At 38.6% G+C, this 25,567-nt stretch overlaps 1 protein-coding gene across 1 annotated transcript in view; it reads right to left on the bottom strand.

Moving 5' to 3' along the window:
- Positions 1-25,567, bottom strand: part of Myrfl (myelin regulatory factor like) — a 116,450-nt gene that overhangs the window by 63,024 nt on the left and 27,859 nt on the right. Inside the window, exons 2-6 of the mRNA XM_027927319.2 lie at positions 19,172-19,262; positions 7,725-7,792; positions 7,374-7,629; positions 6,568-6,659; positions 921-1,071 (exon numbers count right to left, since the gene is read on the bottom strand). Coding sequence (XP_027783120.1) covers positions 921-1,071; positions 6,568-6,659; positions 7,374-7,629; positions 7,725-7,792; positions 19,172-19,262 — 658 coding nt within the window. The remainder of the gene's footprint in view (positions 1-920; positions 1,072-6,567; positions 6,660-7,373; positions 7,630-7,724; positions 7,793-19,171; positions 19,263-25,567) is intronic.

Below are 25,567 nucleotides of genomic sequence, written 5' to 3' on the forward strand. Positions count from 1 at the left end.
AGATGTCTTGGGATTACAAGGGTGTGCCTGTAATCACACCCTGGCTTAGGCTTTGTTTTAAGAGAAATATTTCTTCCTTCTAGTCCAACATAAACATCTTAATGATAAACTTTGCTATATTTGAATTTGGAAAATACCAGGAGGTCTTCAAGTTTATCGCTCAATGTATCTCATTTCATATTATATTTATTACTTCAAAATCCTATTTTTTTAACCATTGACTTTTTTTTAGTGTTTCAATAAGGTATTTATAACGAAGGAAAATAACAGCAGCCTTGGGTTGATAAATTATACCCTAAGGAATAAAGAGAAGCACGTTAAAAAACAATAATGCATGAGTGCACATTTATTTTTTTAACTGTAATGTTATAAAATAAGGTGAAATTTTTCTAATTTTAGGATAATTTGTATGATTTGATTTCAGTCTCTTAATATAAAGAAACCACCAACTATGGTTGCAGGCTAAACATTCAAAATATGCAATGTGTTGACAATACTGATTTTAGAGTTGGTCATTGGATAACAACTTTATGTGACCCCAAAAATGTCTTTTGTGGTATTATAAATTAACTGCTGGACTAAATGTTAGTGTATTGGGAAAACTCAATCTTCCAGCTTTTAGTTTAAACTGGGCATGAGATCCCAGAAAGATTCCCTCTCTCCCCAGCATTTAGTAGGTAAATTATAATGAGTTAGAGTTATAAGTCTGGGTTCTGAAGGCCAGAAGCCCATGTTCCAACTATCCTTCAGCCAGGATGCAAAACAGATGTATGACAGACACTTTCTCATTGACCCATCCCATTTGATGGGGTGACACCCAAGCCCAAATACTTGGGTTCAGTACTGAGATCCAGCACTGCCCTTCCCCCTCAGCCTCTAGCCCTCTTCCCCCCCCCCCAGGCATTGGGGAGGCCACTTACAGTTTTTCATAATGACTGTTTAATAAACTATGCCAAGGAACACTTTGGTATGGCTGCCACTTCAGGGAAGGAGAGCACTGGTCTACAGGCATCCCATTTTGTCCCTCGCCGTCAAGGTCCTGTACTTCATTGTTGTGACTCCTACCTGTCACTGAAAAGAAACAGGTGAGTTAGATTCTTCCTACTAGACTCTTCTTCCTAGACTCACAGACAGCTGCATGGCCATGTGTGAGGCAGAGTGACCTTGGGACAGGTGTCAAATGCTGGGAGGCAGGAGGCATGTTGCTGCCTGTGTCATCATCAGTAAGACAAGTAACTTGAGATCAGTGACCGCTATGGGGAGGTGGTGGACACTTGTAGGAAACTTCATCCTTAATATCAATCTACTACTTCTACCATGTGATTCAGAGAAGTCTATGTTCAGCCCTAGGAGGGTCTAAATGGATCAAAGTAAATATTTAGTAATTGCATCAGAGGTGGCCACGTGGGCTAATCCAACCCAAGCAGAGTGGATCTCAGCACTTTGGGAAATGTGGGTTCAAAGATGCTCGCTCTTTTCCATGAAGTTTGAACCCATGAGATAACATGTCCAGGAGCTGCTGGCGCCATTTTGGAACATGAGGGAAAAGCCCATCTGGGAATGAAGTTATGCCAGCAGAAGCAGTTAATAAAGAGGGGCACCTGGTCAGATGATTTGATTTGAGTTCTGCGATCCAATTGTACCCTCCTAAGTTACAGGAGCCAATAGAGCCACTGGTTTTAAAGGGTTTGTTTTGTTTTGTTGCTCTTTCTTTCTTTTGCTTTGTTGCGTATAAGGCAATTTGATGTTTTTGTTTTTGTTAATTGCAACCAATACCCTAATTTGTTACAGGTCTTGGTGGCACCAAGATTCTGTGACTTTAACCACCCTTTTGAATTTAGATGAGTTGTTTATTCACTTACTATCTTACTTCTCTCCATTGTAGAATTGAAATTAAAATGTGTGCTGCCCATCTTCCAAGATAGAGAATAAAATGATAAAGTGAAAACACTTTGAGAAGTTCAAACCAAGATAAAGTAACAGAGTTCTTGTTAGCATGTAATATCAACTCTATGAAATTGCCACTTTTGTTCATCAAAAATGGTCAAATAACAGCCTTTTCACATGATGACCACTATTTTTGAATAATCGCTGCAAGCTCTCTGTCTTAATTTGAATATGCCTCCCAAACTGTGCAATTCAACCTCAGATTGTGTTTATGTAAAATGCTATTGGTACATTTTCTGTTTCCCTTTTCTTCTAACACCCCCTACCATCACTCATGCCTGACGTCAGGAGTGAAAGGGAAACAGTGGGCGTTGGTATGACCAGGTGCAGGCTGTCAGCAATAACCCAGAAATAGGACATTAACTTCTACTTAATGTGCCACTTAGCCCAGAGCTTGGGAAATGCAGTAGCAAAGGGCTGGGTTTTCTTTTGCTCATCTAACTCTTCCTTTCTTTAGGCTTCTATTGAGGTCTTCTTGAAATAAGTAAATCAATAGACCTGCTTCCAGTTGCTTTTGATCCCAAATGTCACAGAAAATGAGATTTTCTTGGAGTATCATCATCAAATGTCACCTAAGCAAAACATGTATTTTTTTGGTTTTTATAAGGCCAAATCTCCCATGTTAGAGAGATTTTGGAAAATCCGGAAAAACTTCTTCCCATCTAAGGACATTGGAGGTGGGCAAAGCTGGGACCTTTTCCTACCTTCACTCCTCCAAAAGCTACCTGGCCTAAAATCTTTTTGAAAAAGTAAATAAATAAATAAAGCCCTTCCACATTTCTGCTTCCATCAAATTCAGAGAAAGGGGGAAACCAGTGCTTCCTTCCTTCTTTAATTTCTCCTACAATGGAGAGAAGGTCAACGAAGATTCAAAGGGTTTGAATCACAACTTTATACCTAATGGCTGAACGTTCCTAAGAAAATGATTTAAGCTCTCTGAGTTTCCATGTCCTCATGTGCAAAGTGAGAATAGCCATATATACCTCCCAGGGGTGGTGTAAGAATCCCATGAGGGAACAATGTGAAGTGCTTAGTCCAGCAACTGCCACCACAGCATTTAAACAACACTGCCTTTGGATATGAGTGTCCCTGTCATTATCACCTATACTTGTTGCAGTGAGGGGACTCAGATATGCTTGGGAAATGCTGCTTGGCCTCCACATAACTCTATGTAACTATTGGCGGTACTTGGCCACAAACCAGCTAACACAGCCAGCTTCCTACTCAAGCCTGGCAGCAAGGTCAATGTGCCCAGGTACATGGCCAAAGGCCAGCTCCACTCCTCCAGACACTGATAGGGAGGGTGGTCAGGGGACTGGGACTATTGGCATCATCCTCAGAAATCATAGCACTTCCTGCCCTGCCTAACACAACAGCAAAGGTTTCAAAACAGTAAAAGTGACACAGTCATAGCTTTCCTGTGAACTGTTTATCAACTGGTAAGGCCCCAGGGACCACAGGCCCACACTGAAATTCCAGACAGAAGCTGAGCCTAATGCTGGGACTTATTATTACTACTAACAATAATAGCTGCTACTCTGGGTGATTTCTGTATTCATGCAAGGTCCCAGACATTTCACCTAGTATTTCACCAGCTCCTAAAGTCATCTCCAAGGTGAGGATCCTTTTCTTTTTCAATAAACTTTTTTTTTATCTGAGTATTTTACATATAAAGAAAAGTACACAGATCATGAGTACACAATTTTATTTTCTTATGAAATGAATTCTGTGTAATGACCATTTTATCAAGCAACAGGTTGCTTCCAGCCCTCTAGGAGACCCCCCCGCCCAAAGCCCTTCTTCCAGTAAGTAATTTCTCCTGTCAAAAACTGATAATTGTCCTGAAATCTAACCGTACAGAGGAGTTTATAGAAATGGAATAATACAATATGATATGTTCTATTCCAGGTCTACTCTCGGGTTGGCAGATATGCTTGAAGAGAGGCCACCAAACATTTCTAGAGTGGTTGTGAAGCAAGGTTTCTTAATCTCATTAACCAGAGTAGAAACTGAGATTCTAAGTCCTGACAGCATTTGCCCGTTGTCACAGCTGCTAAGTGGAAGAGCTAGGGTTCGAACACTCCTCTGCCCTTCATGTAAGATCTCTTGTGAAAACCTAACACAGAGAGAAACAGAAGTGTGAAGGCAGCAAATGCCTGAGTCCCACCCCGTGGAGGAAATGGAAAGCTTGCCTCTGACGTCTTTCAAAATATTGTGTGTACTTTGCTCTAAACAAATCTCTGAGATAAGTGGAAATTATAATTATCATTCGATAATCAAGAAAGATTATCTGAGAGTTCCCAGATGCCAGAGAGATGAGACAGGCACTTTCCTGATTCTAGAGGGTGAACACAGCCAATGTACCTCTCATCATGGGCCAACGGCTCTGGCTTTGGAGCTGGAAACCCCCTTCACATTTGAGGATCAAAATATAAGAAAGCTGAAGCCTCTCAGGGAGACCTTGAACCTCTTTTATTTGGTTGAGTGAGGCCAAGCACCAGCTAACAGGAGCCTGCCTACCAGTGGTTTTCTCTCTAAGCAAGATTTTACATCTGCTCCTACCAACCCAGGAATTCTACATTCAGACCTCAATAAATGGGATCTTAGAACCCTTGGCCAACATGTACCTCTTAGGAAAAGATCCAGAAAAGCCTAAATGATTGATTTAGAAATCTCCCATTAATAATTGGCAAACTTTCTGCTGCTTATAAGACTGCAGAAGTTCCCCCCTTCCTCTCTTACTGTGTTCTTTTCCCAGGACCTTGTAAAAACTCCTATCCTCTGCAACATCAGTGGGAGATCTCCACTAAAACTTGGGCTAAAAATATAAACTGTAATGAAAACATGGCATTTGGATTAACTAAGTCTTTGCCTTTGTCTCCCTGCCTCCCTCTGGCCCTGGGAACCTGCTCATTTTCATTCTTGAACAGTTGTCTGGAACCAATTATCTTTAGTCAGCCTTTTTACTGACCTTTAAATGGGACTTCAGGGTTTCCTATGTGTTGAGACATTTCAGTTACTCTCCCAGGACTTGAAGATGGTAAAAAAAAATCAATGCCCTGTCTGGGACGGGCAGCAGAAAAACCATCACGGGATGGAGCTTAACTCTGGGAGTGGCCAGAGCAACAATCCAGCCTGTTGAGGAAACTCCTGGAAGGTTTGAGTGACTTGCCCCGTATCCCCCAGTGAGCTGGTGCATCTGGAGGAAAGTGAACAGATGGTTCCCTTGTCTGGCTAGGAATTTGTTCAGGCTTTATGTTTAAGAATCACAAAGAAGCTGCAGGCTAGATGCAGGGATCCCTGAAGAAACTAGGGTATCCTTGCTTAGGAAGGTGGACAAAGAGCTCTATGTCATCAAAAGGTGGGGCTTTACTTAGCATTTTGTTTTTCTAGGAGGGAGGGGTTAGATGTCGGTTATGGTGGATCCATGTAAAAGGTGGATCCATGTAAGAGGTTCACCTTTTACAAGGCTGGGTACCCAGCGCAGTCATGACATAGCACTCCCAGGGAATGGTGATATGTGGGATTTGGCTGAGGGGGTGACATCATTGTCCACTGAAGGACCCCCACAGCCCACGCTGAAGCTGAAGCCAGACATCCCTGAAAGGACCAGCTCCAACCAGGGGTGGCTAAAGACAAAGGAAGCAACTTCAGGTGGTGAGAAAGCCACCTTTCAGAGTGGTGTAATCCTCTAGAGCTCAGGGACAGGAGTAGGAGTAGGAGCCCCAAGAGGAAAACTTGTTGTCCTGGCCAAGATGACTCATGGGGAGAGAAGAGATTCCCAATCCCTGAATTTGGGGCACCGTTCACACTGCCTGCATATGAGCATTTACAGTAGCTAATAAATTTGGCCTGGAGTATTATACTTTTCCCTAGCAAATGCTATGGCAAATGCTAAAGAAAATTCTGAAAGTTCAAGTCCTTAGACTCCCAAAGACCAGATTGTTCCCAACTTGATCAGGTCTCTAAGCTCAAAGCATAATGCATCACATTTTAGATTTAAAAACAAAACAAAAAAAAACCAAGCTGACCACTTGGGCCTCAGATGGAAGACTTCTAAGATGATTTTACATAACTTCAAAGATCAATCAGAAACCTGCCAATGTGGTTTGAGTGCAAAGAAAGTTCAACTTTCCATTTTCCTTCCACTGGAGAAATACTCTAAAGTCTTGCTTTTTGGAAGGTCATCTGTGAACCCATAGTATTGGCTTCATCTGGGTACTCAGGTCTCAGACCCCAGCTCAGATGGATTGAGTCAGAATCTTCATTTTACCAAGACCCCTGGGTAAATCTATGCACATTAAACTTGAGGAGAACTGCACTCAAGAAAGCAGTGGGCACACCAGGAGGCCTGCAGCCTGTCTTCTTAGACACATTGTTCCTGAAATTGAAAGACTGGCATTTCACTTGCACCAGAAGGTCAACCTTTCCTGGGAGCACTTATGTGACCCCACCTGCATGAAGAACATCAAGAAGGAAGAAATTAACTCCCAGAGCCTATCATTGTCCTCCGTGAGAGAGAACATAATTTTGTAGGATTGCTCAAAGGTTTGTAAAAAGCTTTGATCCAATGGCTAAGACACTGAGGGCTTTGACTTTGTCACAGCCAGATTTTCTCACATGGTCTGGAGTGGTGGGCCCACACTCTGCAGTCCTCTGAGTCATCCAATATCTGTGTGTACTTTCTCTTCTTGGCTGGAGGCAACGAGGCTCTAAAATCAAGGAACCAAAAGGGAGGTTAGGCTTCTTTGCTCAACATGTTACATTAAATCCCATTTAATTTCCCAGGTCTCTACTCTGGACTTTCCTAAGTCTAATGCCTGTTAGTTAAGATGACTTGAACCCTACTAGTCTGAAACTTAATTTTGTTTTATCCAATGACCCTGACATTTTTTCCCTGAAAAAAATAACCTTACAACTTTCAAAAGGCAGAGGACTCAGAGACTTCAACTACAGGTGCAGGTTTTACACCTGAGCATGTTTTCAATGTGGAGTTTTACCACGATTTTTGATAACTCTTCCTCTCTCTGCCACCTTCTAGACCCAGAAGACGGAATAAAAAGGAGAAAAGCAAAAGAAAAGAATATTTCTTAATGTTTGATTGACAGTTTTCTGAGAGCTCATTTACAAATCCCCTTGAGTCGTCTGGCTGAGCCTGCGTAAGCACACGGCTCCTTCCGCTACCTGGAATCTTCCTATAGATTTCTGACATTTCAGCTTTTTGTTGAATGAGGACCTTGGGTTTAGTGGGTTTTTAATTAAAAGACTTTCTAAGCCAAGAACCCGGGCCCCGCCGTGGCCTATCTGCGTCTCAACACTGCCATCTGCTGGAAAGGCTCGGGCTGCCCGTTCTCTACGTCACAGGGCAGCGGGCTGCTCTGAGGCTTCCTGCGAGGTCTCTTGTAACTAAATATCTTGAGCTTTACCCGGAGACGTGGCACAACAGCAGCTGCTGATGGTGAGAACAACTTGTCCCCAGATGGGAAGACCCGGATTGGTCCTGAGCTGGATGACCCGTGTTTGGGTAGCAGTTGTGAAAGCTGCCCGGGGTTCGGCAGGAGTCGCTCCTTGCAGACGTGCTCGGGTGCGCAGGCAGCATCCCAGGGGCAGCTGCAGCTCCTGAGTGGAGGAAGGTAGCCCGATTCTGCACAACTGCAGGCCTCAGGGTCCAGGAGCACGCGCCTAGGGGAAGACACAATCAAGGGCCTAGTTTTCTTGCTATTCTGAGTCCAAGAATAGGAACAGCACAAGATGTGCGGCAGGTGGGTCGCACTCACCTTTGACCTGCGGAGGAGAGCAGGGGTCTGATGCAGAATAGGGTGGGGTATCTGGGAGCTGGCGTTGCCTGAGGATTAGAGACATGGGTTGCTTTTGTTTTGTTTTGTTTTACACTATTCTATGATACTTTTGTCAAGAACAGAGGCAGCCCTCAGTGAACAGAATCCACGTGATGGTTCCAGGTGAATCCGGGGGTTGAGGAGCAAAGCCCATCAGAACATGCCCAGTGTCCTGTGTCGTGGCTAGGTGACCCGGGCTTTGAGTTCCAGTTTTTGTACTCCCTAACTGTGTATCCATGAACAAGTACTTAAGTTCTCCAAGACTCCATTTCCCCACCTACAAGACAGCACCAATTATTACACCTGCTTCACAGTGTGGTTGTGAGAATTGAGATGATGTCCCTAAAGCCCACGACATAATACCGGGAACAGAACCGGTGTTCAAGAAAATTTAATGAGTGTCCTTTTGTTCTGAACATGCTTACACCATAAAGAGGGCTGTGCACACTGTTGGGGTTAATGCCATTTTTTTGCAGTGGCTTTCCATCTATATCTGAGGAATCCCAAAGTTTTTGGAAGGAGCTCATAGGTTTTACAAAAGAACATTTTGTAAATATTTCTGGTGGGAAAATAATTACTTTTTTCTGTTTTATATATCAAGGTGAAGTGCAATTTCATTTTTCACCATGAAAACCTCTGTTATGAAAGACCTACGGGTTCCTTACAGTCAAAACCTCTTATTCTACCTCTCACACAAGCATCACCACCTCTGCTAGATTCTCTTACTTGAAGAGTAAGCTATATTGTTTTTCCCAGTTGATTAAGATTCCAGTAAAATACAAAGAGAAAAGTTTGTTTTTACCATTTACTAGAAAAGTTGACTCCTCCAACTGATTCCTTATTATTTATTTACTCCCTACTAATAAGGGATGAAAAAATATACATTTACTTTCCTCTAAAACACCATCCAAATAAATGCAAATACAGAAGCATAAACACAAAAGGATATAGAGAACTTGAATAGAGACCACAGCAGACCATATTTAAAAAATAGGGTAGTGGACAAATAGGATGGGTGGCAAATGAATTAGCAGAATGGAAAAAAGCAAAAAATAAAAATGCCTGGAGATGGGGAATGACATGGGAGTCAATGATAAGTAACCCAATCAAACAGGACTCCAAAAAGCCCAGGACACTGGAGGTACCTGGAGCCTCTTAAGTAAGGGATAAGAGTGAGGCTGAAAACAGAAAGCTTAGTTGAAGTTTTGATTAAGAAACAATTGGGCTTTTAGATCAGCTTCCCCACCCATCACCCCAACATAAGTTGAAAAGGTTTATTCTTTGGAGAAATGGAACCAGGGACACAGTAGTACAAGGTGACCAGGCACAGTTAAGACCAGCTGCTGGCTGAATATGAAGGGATGCATTAAAAATCTAAATGCAGCCAAGCACAGTGGCACAGGCCTATAATCCCAGTGGGTTGGGAGGCTGAGGCAGGAGGATCACAAGTTCAAAGCCAGTCTTAGCAACTTAGTGAGGCCCTAAGCAACTTAGCAAAACCCTGTCTCAAAAGATAAAAAGGGCTGGGGGTGTTGCTCAGTGGTTAAGTGCCCCTGGGTTCACTCCCTGATACCACCACCAAAAAAAATCTAAATGTAGAATTGTGAGACCCTTCCTCAATTCTGCTTTGCATGCATCCAAGCAGATTTCCCAAAAAAGAAATTAGAATACCATTCTCAAGAAAAATTATTCAGGGAGGGAAGAAAATATTTTGAAGTTACCAAGGAATTTGCTAGCCCTTATCTGATCACTCTACACTGAAATCCATCCTTTCATAATAATGGTGAGCACACAGAACTTCTTAAACAAGAACAAACATAAGAAACCAGATATTTTCAGAAAACCTTTAACCCTAAAGACAGAGAACCAACAACTAGATAAATACGAATGCAAAAGAATCAGCAGGGATTGTGGCTCAGCAGTAGAGCACCCTGGGTTCCATCCCCAGCACCACATAAAAATAAATAAATTAAATAAAGGTGTTGTGTCCAACTACAACTGAAAAATAAATATTAAAAAAAAAAAGAATCAGCAACTGCTGATATGGCTCCTACCAGACCTGATTTTCCCAGAAAGGGGGAAAAAACTATTTAAAAAAATACTGCCAGGCGTGGTGGTACGCACCCATAATTCCACCAGCTTGAGAGGCTGAGGCAGGAGGATGGAGAGTTTAAAGCCAGCCTCAGCAACCCAGTGACACCCTGTCTCTAAACAAAATACAAAAAAGTGCTGGGGATGTGGCTCAGTGATTGAGCACCCCCCTGGATTCACTCCCCAGTACCAAATATATATATATATATATATATCCAAAGACAATGGAAAGTGGAAAAAAGAGCAACAAGACTCTGGAGGAGAATTGAAATTTTGAAGAAGGCAATGGCAGAGAGTGCGTTACCTGGTTACAGCTTTTTGCCTGAAGGCTGATCAATGTTAGAACATAGAATAGATAAAACATCAATAAAAACCCACAATTATTCTGGCCTGAAGAACAAGAAGACAGAGTTTGGGACAGTCATGGCTGGTGAAAAAAAAAATTGCAAGGGAAATATTGGAAAACAGAGGTACAGAAAGAGGGAATCTGGATTCTGTGCGTAACTGCCCAAATCTCTTGCTAAGCCGAACTATGGATATGTGTGTGGGGCAGGAACAGAAATGTAGGCTACTTCCCAAGAGACCGTTTATGGTTTGAGTCTAAGCAAAGCAGTTGCCTACTAAAACAAGAAATTCACTCTTCAGAGAAATATGAAAGAATCCCTGTGTTCCGGGTCAGCAGTGTATATCGATGGTTTTAAAATCGAGATTTAAAAATTTTATCTTTTCCTTATAATTTACTCTCCAAACTTAACCATAGCTTCTTTTTTATTTCATGGTAATTTAATCCTTTCCATTCTCAATTCAATTTAATATATTTAAAGAAATTTTGCAGTTCTTTTCAGAGAATTTGAAGGAAGGATTAATGATAGTTTCCTTCAAAACTAAGCAAACTGTTAAAATCAAGGGTGTTGATGAACCTCAAGAAAAATGCTGTTATTTGAGATTGTTCTGCCCTGCTGAGTCCTCTGGACTCAGACTCACAACCATCGTGCTGAGTCTTGCACGTGTAATCTCGCCTCCTCTTTACAACCTCCATGTAAAAGGGTACTGTTATTGTTTCTAATCCACAGGTGATGAAACCCAGGTTAAGATTATTCATCTGGCACTACTCTCCAGTAGTCTCACTAGAGACGGGGGTTCATCACCAGAGTTTACCCCCTAAATATCAGGATGTAAATGCAGACCATCCTAATTCAATTAATTATTACAGGTTATTTTGTTTTGCACAAATATATCCTTAGAGTGGAGGAATACAGGGTAATGCATTGGCCCAATCTTTCTCTTTCTATATCAGTTTGAACCCAGGAGTCAAGTCAGCCAATGAACTCAGCTGTTAACAAGTTCTTCTCACAGAACAACTTGTACCTCATGCCCTCTTGCAACATCACATTAAAGAGCTTATTGGCGCTCTCCACAGGTGGCAAAATTGAGACATGCGGCTGGTAATCAGCTCCTAACTCTTTATGTCATCCAACCCCAATAAGCCAGGTCCTAAGTAAAATCCTAATATCAGATGCTGAAGCTCATCCATTAGGACAAAATAAAATGAAACCTAGAGCAGATTCCTTCATGACTTCATGTGTCTCTACATAACTCCTTCTTAGGAAGTCACCTATTCAAACACCCTCCCCCCAGGTAACTCAGTGTACTCAATTGGTTCCCTCTTACCCTGTATGTAGGGCCTCAAGGCCAACCTAAAGCTCATTAGGATATCCACCCCCATCCAGCATACTTAAGCAAACCAAACTACTAATTATACATGTGCTACATATCCTTTCTACCTGTCATTGACAGTGATTCTGTAAGATTATACCCACTAAAGACATCGTAGCAACCTATGATGCTCAAATTTTCCTGTGCGTGATTGATGTGAGTATACCCCATGTTGTTACCACAGTGAAGACCTCTCCTAACAATGCAGTTCTTGGAATGTATCCCCAATGTTAAGTGATATGTGACTGTATTGGCTTGGAACTTGAGAGGTGGGCAAGGGAGGCGTGTTCATGTGACCTAATGCAGAGCTTCTTAGACCATAATGTGGATATGAAACCCACAGAAATCCTGTCAAAATGTTGATTCTGATTCAGCGTTTCTGTGTGGGGCCTGAAATGCCACAATTTTAGCACCAGGAGATACCAATGCCACAGCTCTCTGGCTCCTACTTTGAGTACAGGAAAGCAGCAGGTGAACTCTGGGCAATTTTTTTTTCCCCAAGGAAATGAAGCCTGTCTTGCATAGCTGCTAGCCTTTTTTTTCCAGAACTTTCCTTTCTCTACACACTCTCTCACACACAATCTTGTGTATTTTCCACTGCACCCTCTGGAGTTTTATGCTGCTCCTTACATTTCTTGCTCCTTCTTTCCAAACAGCCTTCCACATCTGGACACTTCCCAGGCTATCCCATCACTCCAGCTCACCTATGAAGAGTTATGGAAAATAATAATCCTACAAAACAACCCCCAAAGAGAAGCTGAGAGATAATGCAGCTCAGGAGGAGGGAGTGGAAACTAGCCAAGCATTGACCTTCCAGTAAATCCTTTCCTGATAACATCGGGTGAATACTGAATATTAGGCTCTGCACTTTGACCTTCCCCCATTGCAAATTAGTCCTATTTATACACAGTAAATACTGAACAATAGGCCCTGAAGGATGGAGGCAAATACTGAAACTCTGGAAGACAATAAATTCCAGAAGAAGAAATACCCACCCTTACAATCTGGACTCCTATCTCTCCAGGTAACAATGAATTTCGACCTTTTACAGCTGCCCTCCTGAGTCAAAAGTTTTAACCTTCATAACTAGCCCCTGACTGTCCAAACAGCACACCCACAAGTTCCAATGATGAAACTCCCTAATTGTTCCCTATAAAACCAAAATCCCCTCTGTAATCGATGGCCATTTTCGCATCCAGAAAATGAGTTCCCACGCTGCCCAAGTCCCTGAAGAACAATAAATGGCTTCCCTGAATCTGTTGAGGTCTGCACCCGTCATTTTGCGCTTACAACCGGTGTACCTAGTAGAATAACCTAGAAAATCAGAGAGGGCCTCAGCCTGCTCCTCTAGACAATTAGGTACCTGGACTCTATCACATGTGGAGATAAAGCATTAAGGGCAATTTGCAGGAACCTTCACATGCTGATAGGACTGGTCCCAACTCTGCCTGACAATTTGATTTTCACAGAAGGATGAGAAAGTCCTAAGTAGCAAATCCCAACCTCATATGTGAATACTTGCCTACTAAAAGGGGTCTGTAGCTAAATAAATTTGAGGAATGTGGAATATCATTTCCCTTCTCCAGTTTCTCATTAGAGCATCAAAAGCTCTGAGAAGTGCTTCTGAAAAAACAAAAAGATGCTCATTTAATTTGGTTTAAGCCAGTGAGCCACAAGTTTATTTACTGATTATGGAATTTTCTTTCTTTCCCCACAGCAGCTTCTGGAACAAATTTCCTATAGAGCATTTAGGGGGAAATTTGCTTTACAAAACCAATACTTCTTGTTTTTAATACATTTATATAGTTCTGAAAAATCTGTCTATGACATTCAATCCAGCTCTTGGTAATTTTGTAGCCTAGTGGTATCTTAGATCATTTAGATAAGAAGTTGTCACTGACGTTGTTTAAAGGCACAATACAGGGCAATTTAGAACAAAGTAAGTAATTAAGGATTTGTAGTAAACCCAGGTTGGAATCTCAGCTGGGCTCCCTCAGGCAAAAACCAAGAAAACCCTGGCTATGGGGGCAATTGGGAGAAATCCTGCCAACCTGCCTAAAGAGCCTGGTGTGAGAAATACTCAGAACACAGAGTGTTTGCGCAGGTTGTGATGACCACTGAACCACCCAGCATCCCTGCGCCCGGGACTAGACCTGTTTCTGCTTGTTCCCACAGAGACATACTGCAGCCCCACCTCCCTGCCTGCACCTGAGCACTTACCAAGTAGTGACAGGTTATCTGATCTGAGGACTTTAATGACTTTAATGACCGTGAACTCAGACAAAACTGAGGCTCAGATCCATTCTGAATCATACCCTTTTTGGGGGAGGTGGGGAGCGGTTCCAGAGATTGAATTCAGGGGCAATAGACCACAGAGCCACATACCCAGTCCTATTTTGTATTTTATTTAGACAGGGTCTCTTTGAGTTGCTTAGCACCTCGCTTTTGCTGAGGCTGCCTTTGAACTCTTGATCCTCCTGGCTCAGCCTCCCGAGCCCAATCAAACCTTTTGATAGATAATTTTAGACACTTTTAAAATATTTCCCCAAGAATGACATTGACCAAATTATATTGTTATACCATGTACATGAATGTATATGTAATAATGAATCCTGTTATATATCATTTAAATGCACTAATAAAAATGTGGAAAAAAATAAAATAAAATATATTTCCCTGAGATTCAGATTTCTTCAAAACATTTCCTAAAATATTCATTAATCTACAAGCTATATGCAGGAGAAAGGGCATGTTTTCTTGAGCCAGGCAGATTTTTATCCCAGTTTTGCTACTTATTGAGCTAGGGAGTCTCACTTAACCTCTCAGACTCCTCCTCTGTAAAATATACACAATAAATTTAATATTACAAAAATACTATCTATTTGGCTGCTTTGTTAAGAGAAGGAAATATGTAACATCAAATATGAGGTTAAATAAATTACTGTATAAAGTGCAAAGAACAAGGCCCAACACTTAGTAAATGCCCAACAATATTAACTTCCTTCTCTACATCATCTACAACCTGCCCCCTCAAAACACCCCCAAAGATAAGGAGGAAATATTTTGGGGCAAACTAAGTCTGGAACTCAGTTGCAACAGGGAAGCCTGTAAGTGGATATCTGCAGTCCTGCAGGAAGATCTGTTATCACTATGGACACAAAGAATACAACATTGATCACCTGAATTCACACCAGCTGCTTGGACAGAGTGAGCCATGTGAGGGTAAGTGCAGGGGCAACTGGTGTTCCTGGAGCCAAAGAGCTGGCTCAGAGTATATGGGCTCAGACGCTTGGCAGCACACTAGCTCTGTAGGGATGTGTGTGTGTTTAACTCACCTGCTTACAAAATGTTGAGGCTCTCTTCTTCCCAGAGTCTGTTGGCAAGGATGTTTCCATTGGCAAAGAGTAGTAAGAGCCAGGTACTAGAAATATCCACAAATAGGTTTCCCCTTGACTATTGAGATTCTGGCCTGATTTTGCTCTCTGTCTTGGCAGGGACACTTATAGTCATGCCAAAGTGGGCTCAGTGACAGAACAGAGATGACAATGTCAGAGGAGGGCCAGTGAACAGAAAGACAGATCAGTTGAAATTATCCAATATGAACAAAAGAGAGGAGAAAATTGAAAATATGAAGTGAACCTCAGAAAACTGTGTACAATATCAAAAGGTCTAACATTTGGATTGTTGGAGTCCTAGAAGGAGAAAAGAAAGACATTGGTACAGAAAAAACAAATATAAGGACATAACAGCTGAAAACTTTCCAGATGTAATGAAAAGTACAAGTTTACAGTTTCAAAGTTGAGCAAGTCTCAAACAGCACACTTTCCAAGAAAACCATGCTTGTACTCAGACACATTACAATCCAAGATAAAGAAAACTTCTACCAAGGGGGTGGGCATTTTGTACAGGGAACAATAATTCAAACCATTGTCTATTTCTCATCAGAAATCATGGAGACCTGAAGATAGTGGGTCAACCTTTTAGGAGTGCTAAAAAGAAAAAGCTCCTTTTGATCAAGATTTCTACATCTAGAAAAAAAAAAAATACTTTAAGGGACTGGGGTTGTGGCTCAGTGGTAGAGTGCTTGCCTAGCACGTGTGAGGCACTGGGTTCAATCCTCAGCACCACATAAAACTAAATAAATAAAATAAAGGTATTGTGCCCATATACAACTAAAAGATTTTTTTTTAAATCTACTTTAAGAATGACAGTAAAATAAATACATTTTCAGTGGAGGAAGACTAAAAGAACCCATTACCAACAGATCTGCTCTAAATAAAAGAAAGGCTAAGGGGCTCTTACAGTGAAAGACAACCCCAGAAACAATATTAGAGCTTCCCAAATGAAGAGGACCAACAAAAATGATAAATGCTTAGGTCACTATAATGAACGATTTTTCTTCTTCTTAAATTCTTCAACGTGTATGAAAGTAGAAAGCAAAAATTATAACAGTGTCTAAAACTTTTAAATGTATGTAGCTACAGTCCGCTCATATCAAAACACAGATATGCAGCTAAACCAAACAGAAAGAAAAATGTGTAGTGTCACCTGCTTAAATTAGCAAAGAATGGTCTCCTGTTAAGAACTAAGTTTCCACCTCAAGAAACTAAAAAAAAAAAAAAAAAGAAAAGCAAACGAAACTCAAAGCAAACAGAAGAATGAGAATAAGAATGGAAGTTAGTGAAACTGAAAACAAGCCCAACAGACCAAAATCAATGAAACCAAAAGCTGGTTATTTGAAAAGAGCGATAAAATTGATCTATGAATAGCCAAATAGATGAAAAAATCTCAACACTGCTAATCATCAAGGAAATGCAGATGAAATCACAATGATATACCATCCCACCCTAGTTAAAATAACTATTGTAAAACAAACAAACAAACAACAAAAATGGTAGCAAATAGGTAGAGAAAGGAGAACTCAAATACTATGGGTCGAAAGTAACTACAGCCATTATTGAAAGCAGTATGGAAGTTCCTCAAAAACTAGAAATAGGACTATCATATGATCCAGCAGTCCCACCATTGGTACATAACCAAAGGAAATGAAATCAGTAGTTTGAAAAGATCTGTACTTTTATATTTATGGCATCACTATCCACAATAGCCAAGATGATGGAATCACATAGTCAACTTCAGTGTCCAGTGGATGAATAGACAAATGTAGTGAGATACATATAACATTGTGTGTATATATAAAATACATTACATATACATAAAACATTGCATGTATACACATTTTATGTGTGTATTTATTTATTTAAACAAAAGCTAATTCAAAATGAATCACAGACATAAATGTAAAATGTAAACCTCTAAAACTCAGAAAAAAAATTGGGGGACTTGGATCAGGCAAACTCTATATTTCTTAGATATAAAGCACAAATCATATAAGAAAAATTCTATAAACTGAACATTAAAATTAAAATTAAATTAACTTTTGCTCTGAAAAAAAGATACTGTTAAGAGAATGAGAACATAAGCTACAGACCAGCAAAAAGTACTCACTAATAACATATCTAATAAAATTCTTATATACAGAATAAACTTTAAATTTTCTCAACAATAAGATAAAAGTAACTCTAACTTTTTTTTAATGGGCAAGAGATATGAACAGAAACTTAACCAAAGAAAATGTTTGAATGGCAAATAAGCTCATGAAATGAAATTAAAACACAACGAGATGCCACTACAAACCTGTTTGGATGGCTATGTTAAAATTTTTTCAATTGACAATATGAAGAATGAATGATGGAAAGAAGCAGCTAGAAACCTCATCATGACTAATGGTAATAAAGCAGTATGGTCACTCTGAAAAAGGTGGCAAGTTTTACAGTTTAACATATGAATGATCATATATTGGATCATTCATTATGACTTAGCAGTCCTTATTCTAAGTACTTACTCTAGAGAAATTTAAACTTTTGTTTGTTTGTTTTGGGGATCAAACCCAGGGCCTTCTGCATGTGAGGCAAGCACACAACGAACTGAGCTATATCCCCAGCCCTGAGAAATTTCAACTTTTGATGACACAAAAATCTGTACATGAATGTTTATAGAAATATTATTCATCATTGCCATAAAGTGGAAATAATCAAAATATCCTTCAATGGGTAAATGGATAAGCAAATTCTCTCCCAGCAATAAACAGGAATGAACTATTGATAAAAAGACAATCTGTTCATTGAGAAATGGAAGATCCAAAAGGTTATATACTGTGTGTTTCATTTATGTGACATCCTGGAGAAAAGCAGAACTATAGGGATAGAGAACAATTCAGAGGTTACCAGGGGTTAGGGTAGGAGGTTTGACGACAAAGGGTAAAGGAAAAGAAATTTTGCAGGTGAAGGAACTGTTCTGTGTCCTGACTGGGAGAGTAGTGATGTGACTTTATGAATTTGTCAAAACTTACAGAATTATATACAAAAAAAATTGAGTTTAACTGTGTCTAAATTAAGAATAAAAAAGAAAGACATAGGGACTGAGGCTTTAGCTCAGTGGCAGAGCACTTGCCTACCACGCCTGAGGCACTGGGTTCAATCCTTAGCTCCACATAAAAATGAAACAAATAAAATAAAAGCAAGCTGTCCATCTACAACAATAAAAAAGAAAAGAAAGATGAACTATCCATATTAACATCAGAAAATAAGGGCAGTAGCCAGGTGCAGTGACAATCCCGGTAACTTGGAAGGCTGAGGCAGGAGGATTGCAAGTTTGAGGCCAGCCTGGGCAACTTAGCAAGACCCTGTGTAAAAAAATTTAAAAGGAAGGAAAAAAAAGAAGGGAAGGGAATGAAAGCAGAAACCAGTGAAATAGAAAACAGAAAAACAATTAAGAGTATAAATTTAATCTGGTTCTGTGAAAAAGCTAGGAAAATTGATAAACCTCCTGTTAGATTGATAGAGAAAAACAAAGATACAAACTACTGATACTAAGAACAAGAGAATCATCACCACATTAAAATATAATAAGGGCTGGGCACGATGGTGCATGCCTATAATCCTGCAACTTGGGAGGCTGAGACAGGAGGATCGTGAGTTCAAAGCCAGCCTTAGCAACAGTGAGGCACTAAGCAACTCAGTGAGACTCTGTCTCTGAATAAAATACAAAATAGGGCTGGAGATGTGGCTCAGTGGTTGGGTGCCCCTAAGTTCAATCCCGGTACTAATAGATAGATAGATAGATAAAATATAATAAGGAAATATGAAGAACTTTGTACCAATGGACATATGCACCAGACAAATTCATTGAAAGACACAAACTGCCTAAGCTGACAACTACCAATTAATAACCTGAAGAGTTCCATATCCCAAAGATATCAAATCAGTTGCAAGGGCAGGGGTTGAAGGGAACAGGGGGAACTTCCCACAAAGAAAACTCTAGGCCTTGCTGGTGAAATCTGCCAAAGAAGATTGATATTATAATAGAAAGTTGGTATTATATAATAATTAGAAGAAATAATACCAATCCTACCAAACTCTTTTGGGAAAAAAATGGAAAAGGAGGCATCATTCCCAGTTTATTTAATTATTTCATAATTTCTTAAACATTACAGGGAGAGCAGTTTTCTCATTACTTACAAGGCCCCCAAATCAAAGTCATTGCCCAAGAACTCTTCCAGCAGACTCGTGTCCAGGGCTGGGTTCTCCAGAGTGCCATTGGGCCCCTGAGCTGCAAAGGCAAATTGAAAATCTTAAGAGCCATGAAGATTTCAGAATGACTGTTAAACACTTAGACAAGCTCATACCCCAAGATTTCAAAGCAACAACATAGCACAATGCATTTATTGAGAGTGTGGTCTGTCTTTCTTCCATTTAAATATTTCCTTCAGAAATCTCTTTAGATGCCACCCTCCTCCAGCAAGTCTTCAGGCTGGGTAGGTGCCCCTTTTATGTGCTTCCAAAACACTGAATGCTTTCTTTACCTTAAATGCTATTAAAATATTATTATATTGATACAATCACTTATTATAGTGATACAATCACTTCGGTGTTCATATTAGCACAATTTACAACAGCCAAATTATGGACTCAGCCCAGACACCCATCAATAGATGAATGGACTAAGAAACTGTGGTTTAGCCAGGCATGGTGATGCATGCCTGTAATCCCAGTGACTCAGGAGGATCATGAGATCAAAACCAGCCTTAGCAATGGTGAGGCAATAAGCAACTCAGCAAGACCCTGTCTCTAAATAAAATCCAAAACAGGGCTGGGGATGTGGCTCCGTGGTCCAGTGCCCCTGAGTTCAATCCTCAAAAAAAAAAAAAAAAAGAGAAAGAAAGAAATTGTGGTTTATATACATAATGAGGTTTTACTCTGCCATAAAGAAGAATGAAATTAAGGCACTTGTGGGTAAATGGATGGAAACACAGAATATCATTACTAAGCGAAATAAGTCAGACTCAGAAAGTCAAGGGTCAAATGTTTCCTCAGATTTGGAAGTTAACAAATTAAGGGGAAGAAGGTGGTGATGGAGGGAGGGATCAGAAATCATAAAGATATAGGGAAGATCAGTGGGGTAGAAGAAGGCAATAGAGAGGGAGGAGTGATGGGAAAGGGAAGGAAATCCAGAACTCAACAAAATCACAATATGTGCATATGTAAATACACCACAGGGGATTTCACCTTCATGTATATGTAGAATGCACCAATCAAAAATAAATAAATAAATGGGCGAGAGGAAGATTAGTAGAGTCTAGAAAGGAGAATTGAGAAAGGGGGAAAGGGGGGAAAGAGGAATATGGGAACTGAAATAGAGTTCATAAAATCCCATGCATGTAGATTTTGTCCAAATGAACCCAACTACTATGTATAAATATAATACTCTAATAAAAAAAATTGTGCACTTGTGCTTTTCTCTCTTACTCTCCCTGCCCCTCAATTCTATAAAAGCAAGGATTATGTTTTCCTTATTGTATCCACAAGGATCCATGGCATAGAAGAGACAAGCAGTAATGATTTATTGGATAGGTTTGGTGGATGGATGGACAGACGAACAGTTATATGGCTGGTTTGTTGGTTGATGAATAATTTTGTCATGCTCAACAAAAAGTTCAACATCTCACTTTATTTTTGTAGACCTCTTAAAATATAATACAACTGTTCTGTCCTTTTTCTTAATTTGGAAAATGAAAATAAATTTGTTGGTTTCTGCCTGATTATAATATATATTGTTAGAATTTTCAAAGAATCTAAAATGTAATGTGGCAATATATATTATAAAGAAGACAAAACCATCTTTATATGCTGATACCATAACTTTATACCTAGCAAACCAGATAAATAACTGACAATTAGAAATGATCAAAAAATTAAATAGATTGGTTGATCAAAATTAAATGTTAAAACTGATGCTATTAAAAACTAATAACCAGCCAACTATTTATATGGACATCATGGGTGGGGGTAGGGGTTCCATTCAAAATTACAAGAGTATGAAAAATTTAAATGTATACTTAGGGACAATTTTTTAACTAAAAAAAATTAATAAAAAAATCCTCCATGAAGGGCTTTAAGAAGAGATTTTTAAAAATGGAAAGACCTACACTGTTGATTGAAAAGTTCAATATTGCAAAGCCTTTCTAATTGATTTGTGTGCTGCTCAAATCAAATAATCCCCACATTTAGACGTTTTGAAACAATTCTCTGAAATATTTAACATTTGGAAGAATACATATGCAAGAATGACCAGGAGGAGTAATGAGTACCGAGATACACAAATGAATGCATCAAAGGAATGCAAATCCAAGGCAGAGAAATATTACATATATGTATGACATATGGAATTTGCGTACGTATTATGTATATACTTTGACTACCAGCAAGAAAAGGGTGATTATTCGGTAGACATTGTGGGGAAAATTGGCTAGACATTTAGGTAAGAAAACCTGGTTCATTTTCTTTCTTCAACATCAAATTTCAGATAGATCAAAGATCAATGTGAAAATGAAATCATAGAAAAAAAATTCTTATGATCTTGAGATAAAGGTTTTTTCAATCATGGCATGAAAACCAGAAATGATAAAGAAGATTGAGAAATTTCACTTTACACTTTTTTTTTTAGGAAAAAGGAACATTTAACATTTTGTTTTGAATTAATTTTAAACCTATGGAGAAGCTATAAGAAAACAAAGGAATTCATATATGCCTTTCACCAAGATTCACCACTTGCACTATTCTTCCTCCTCGCCTCATCCACATGCACATATATAAACACATACCACACACTCTCCTATCGTACTTCTCTGAATCATTGAAAATATGTTGCCTTTATCCCTGATGTTTCATAGCGTGTTTTCAAGTACAAAAACATTACTTTCACAATCATAATTCAATTATAAAAATCAGGACTGTCAACGTTATACAGTTTTTTTAAATTTGTTCTTTTCAGTTATACATGACAGTAGAATGTATTTTGACATATCACACATACATGGAGTATAACTTTCCATTTTTATGGTTGTACATCATGTGGAGTTTCACTGGTCTGATTCATTTTACTGTCTTTCCCATTTCCATCCTCCCTCCCTTTCCCCCATTCCACTCCATGGAGGAACCTCCCCTCTTTCTCCCTACCACCTATTGTGAGTCAGCATCCACATATCAGAGAGAACATTTGACCTTTGTGTTTTGGGGACTGATTTATTTCACTTAACATGATATTCTCTAGTTCCATATATTTGCCAGCAAATGCCATAATTTCATTCTTCTTTATGTCTGAGTAAAATTCCATCGTGTGATACGGTTTTATTTTATAACTTACATTCCATATTCAAATTTTGCCTATTGTCTCAATAATGTTGTCTAAAGTGTTAATAATGTTAAGAAAGAATCTAATCCAGGATAACACAATTCATTCAGTTGCCATGAGTTTTTAGATTTTTTTAAAAAGATGTTTTATAAAATTCTATTCAACTTTAGTTTGCCTCATATTTTCTCATTTGAATGGTTACATTCAAATTACATGTGTTTGGCAAGACTATTACATAAATGATATTATGTCCTTTTTAGTGACTTACACCAGGAAGATAATAATGCCTCATTATTTATGTTAATATTCATCCCTTGTTTATGGTACGTCTGCCAGCTTTCTCTACTGTACTACTTTTCCTTTTGTAATGTGTGGAAAATTGAAAGTGGGAAAATATTTTGTTTCTTATAAAAATTATTACCCAAAATATTTAGCACTCTTTGATTATCATAAGTATAATAGAAGAAAAAAATGAAAGACAAACTGTAAAATATTTTCAATACATATGAAAAGAATCAAAATTCTTCATATATAAAATGTTCTTTCAACAATACCATCAACACCTCCCCTAGGAAAATAGTAGAGAATGATAAAGGGCAGTTTACAAAGTACGAAATCTTAAATCTTACTAAGGAACAGAATTTAAAAGATCAGAAAAATATTTTTTGCCTACCAAATTCACATATATTCAGAGAACTACTAAAACCCACTGGTAATGACAATGGAAATAATAAGTCCCTCTGTTCACGGCTGGCTGAAAGGAACATAAATTAAATAACCTGAGAGTAATTTAGTACGTTTCTAAATATCTTAATGTGCATATTTACATTGACCTAGAGTTCTACTTTAAATTTACTCTAATGGAAAAGTCACATAAATGTTTTTTAAAAATGTGCAGAAGAATATCATGGCATGCTTTTTTATAATAACAGAAGATTGGGAATAATTGACTGTGAATATAGAATTGACATTCTTTCCATGAAATGTTATGCAGACATTTAATAAATTCTGCAATGGTTCAAGAGAAAGAAATCAGGTACCCAGGAATTTTTTTTTTCCAAAGATAAAGGCAAAAGAGAGACAATTTCAAAACAAAAACGTTCAGGGGATAAAATTTTCATGAGCCTTTCTTGAAAATCATTCCTTGACAATGAAATTCCACCAATCAAGAATAATTCAAAATAAAGAACTTGGTAAAACAGAACCTGAAGAGGAAATAAACTCATGAACCATGAATTCGTATAAATTGGGATTTTGACTGAACAGCTAGGAAAGAGTAGCTACAGATGGAAAGTTAAAAGTAAGAAACTCTAAGGAAGAATAATATAAGCAATAAAAATTAGGAGTTTGAAAGTAGAATATGTAATACTAATCATGTCCTCACATCTCAGAGTGCATCTTCACCACCTTTTTTAGTCACTTTTTTTTTTAACTATAATGAACTACATGAGGCAAGCTAAGTTATAAAGAACAGAGTCTTATTTAGTTTGCAGTTGGGGAGGTTCAAGAGTATGGTGCTGACATTGGCTAAGTTCCACTAATGACCTTCTGGCCGTCAGAGTTAAGGTAGTACACAGCAAGAGACAGGGAATATATATGTCTAGATATGTCCGGACTCTGTCCCTCTTCTCATAAAGCCACACAGATTTAATAACGGGGGCTCCAACCTAATGACCTTATTTAAACCATCACTTTTCAAAGGTCTCACCTCAATACCACAGTTGGATTAAGTTTCCAACTTCTTAATCCCGTTAACACATGGATTTGGAGATTGAACTGCAGGAGCTCAGGGGAATAAATCACATTCAAACATGGTACTACCTACATGTTCAAATGTAGGCAGTACATTCAGGTTTTAAAAAACTACTCCAAATTTTTAATAACTTTCTCAGTTCTTAACCTTGGAAGAATCCTTTGGAACTGATATCTCTAAGGGCAAATAAGCAACTATATTAAATTCTGTAATCCCTAGAGTTTCTTTTGATTCTGTTAAATTCAAGTAAAATTAATATGGTAAATTACTATAGTACATTAATGTACTATAAGGTTTTTATTGATTTTTAAAAAAATAAATTACAATGGAATGCACTACAATTCTTATTACACACATACAGCACAATTTTTCATAACTCTGTATATAAAGTGTGTTCACACCAATTTGTGTCTTCATACATGTACTCTGTATAATAATGTCCATCACATTCCACCATTCTTGCTAATCCTCTGCCTCCTCCTTTCCCTCCCACCCCTCTGTCCTATCTAGAGTTTGTCTATCCATCCACCTATTTATTCTTCTATCTGTAAATATTCATAGGTGATAAATAATATTCCACCACTACCAACACTGGTTAGGTTATAGAATTCAAAGTAATTTCACATTTTTCAAAAATAATCATTTTACATGTTGGAAAAATATTTTGTACAACTTTGTACAAAATGATATTCTAAGATAATTTAAAAACAAAATTACCAAAATAAATTCAAAGATTAAAAAAAAAAGTCTAAAATGACTAGTATCCATGAAATAAACGTAGAAAATGTTCCCCCACGGCCCTCACCCTACACTTGCATAAAAGAGCAAGGTCCAATGGCATATGTCATCTTTTAGAACTTCAGCAATGTTATAATTCCTCCACTAATTTCACAATTCGGTACATAGAGAAAGAAGAAAAGTCTCCAAATACCTTTAATGAAGTCAACAGAAAACCAATGCCCAAATCTGACATAGATGAAATATATAAAGGAAACTACAGACTAATATTGTCTGTGAATATTACACTCAAGTCCTAAATGGAATGTTGCCAAGTGGAATTTGAGATTAAGAGAATTTATCATCAAGGAACACAAGGATGATTCAATACTACCATTCACATTCTAAAAGTAAAAAGTATTTGACCTTCTTGATCAATGCCAACAGGCACGGAATATTCCACATGGATTCCAATGACTAGATCCTTAAGATTATATACATCCATATACACATAATATTTGTTATATATATATATGTGTGTGTGCTAGAAAACTCACATCAAATAACAACCAAAGTCATGTTTAATAATTTAAAAGCTAGAATTGTTTCCATTAGTATTGGGGGAAAAAAAGCCTTTTTGTTACCATGTTATTATTTAATACATTAGCTTCCCATGTAATCAGGAAATCAAAATGAGAGGGATAAATGTCAGAAAGGTGAAAGCAATTTGCAGAGGACAATAACTTTAAATTTA

Source organism: Marmota flaviventris, chromosome 3 (assembly GCF_047511675.1).
Source record: "Marmota flaviventris isolate mMarFla1 chromosome 3, mMarFla1.hap1, whole genome shotgun sequence".
NCBI classification, from domain to species: Eukaryota; Metazoa; Chordata; class Mammalia; order Rodentia; family Sciuridae; genus Marmota; species Marmota flaviventris.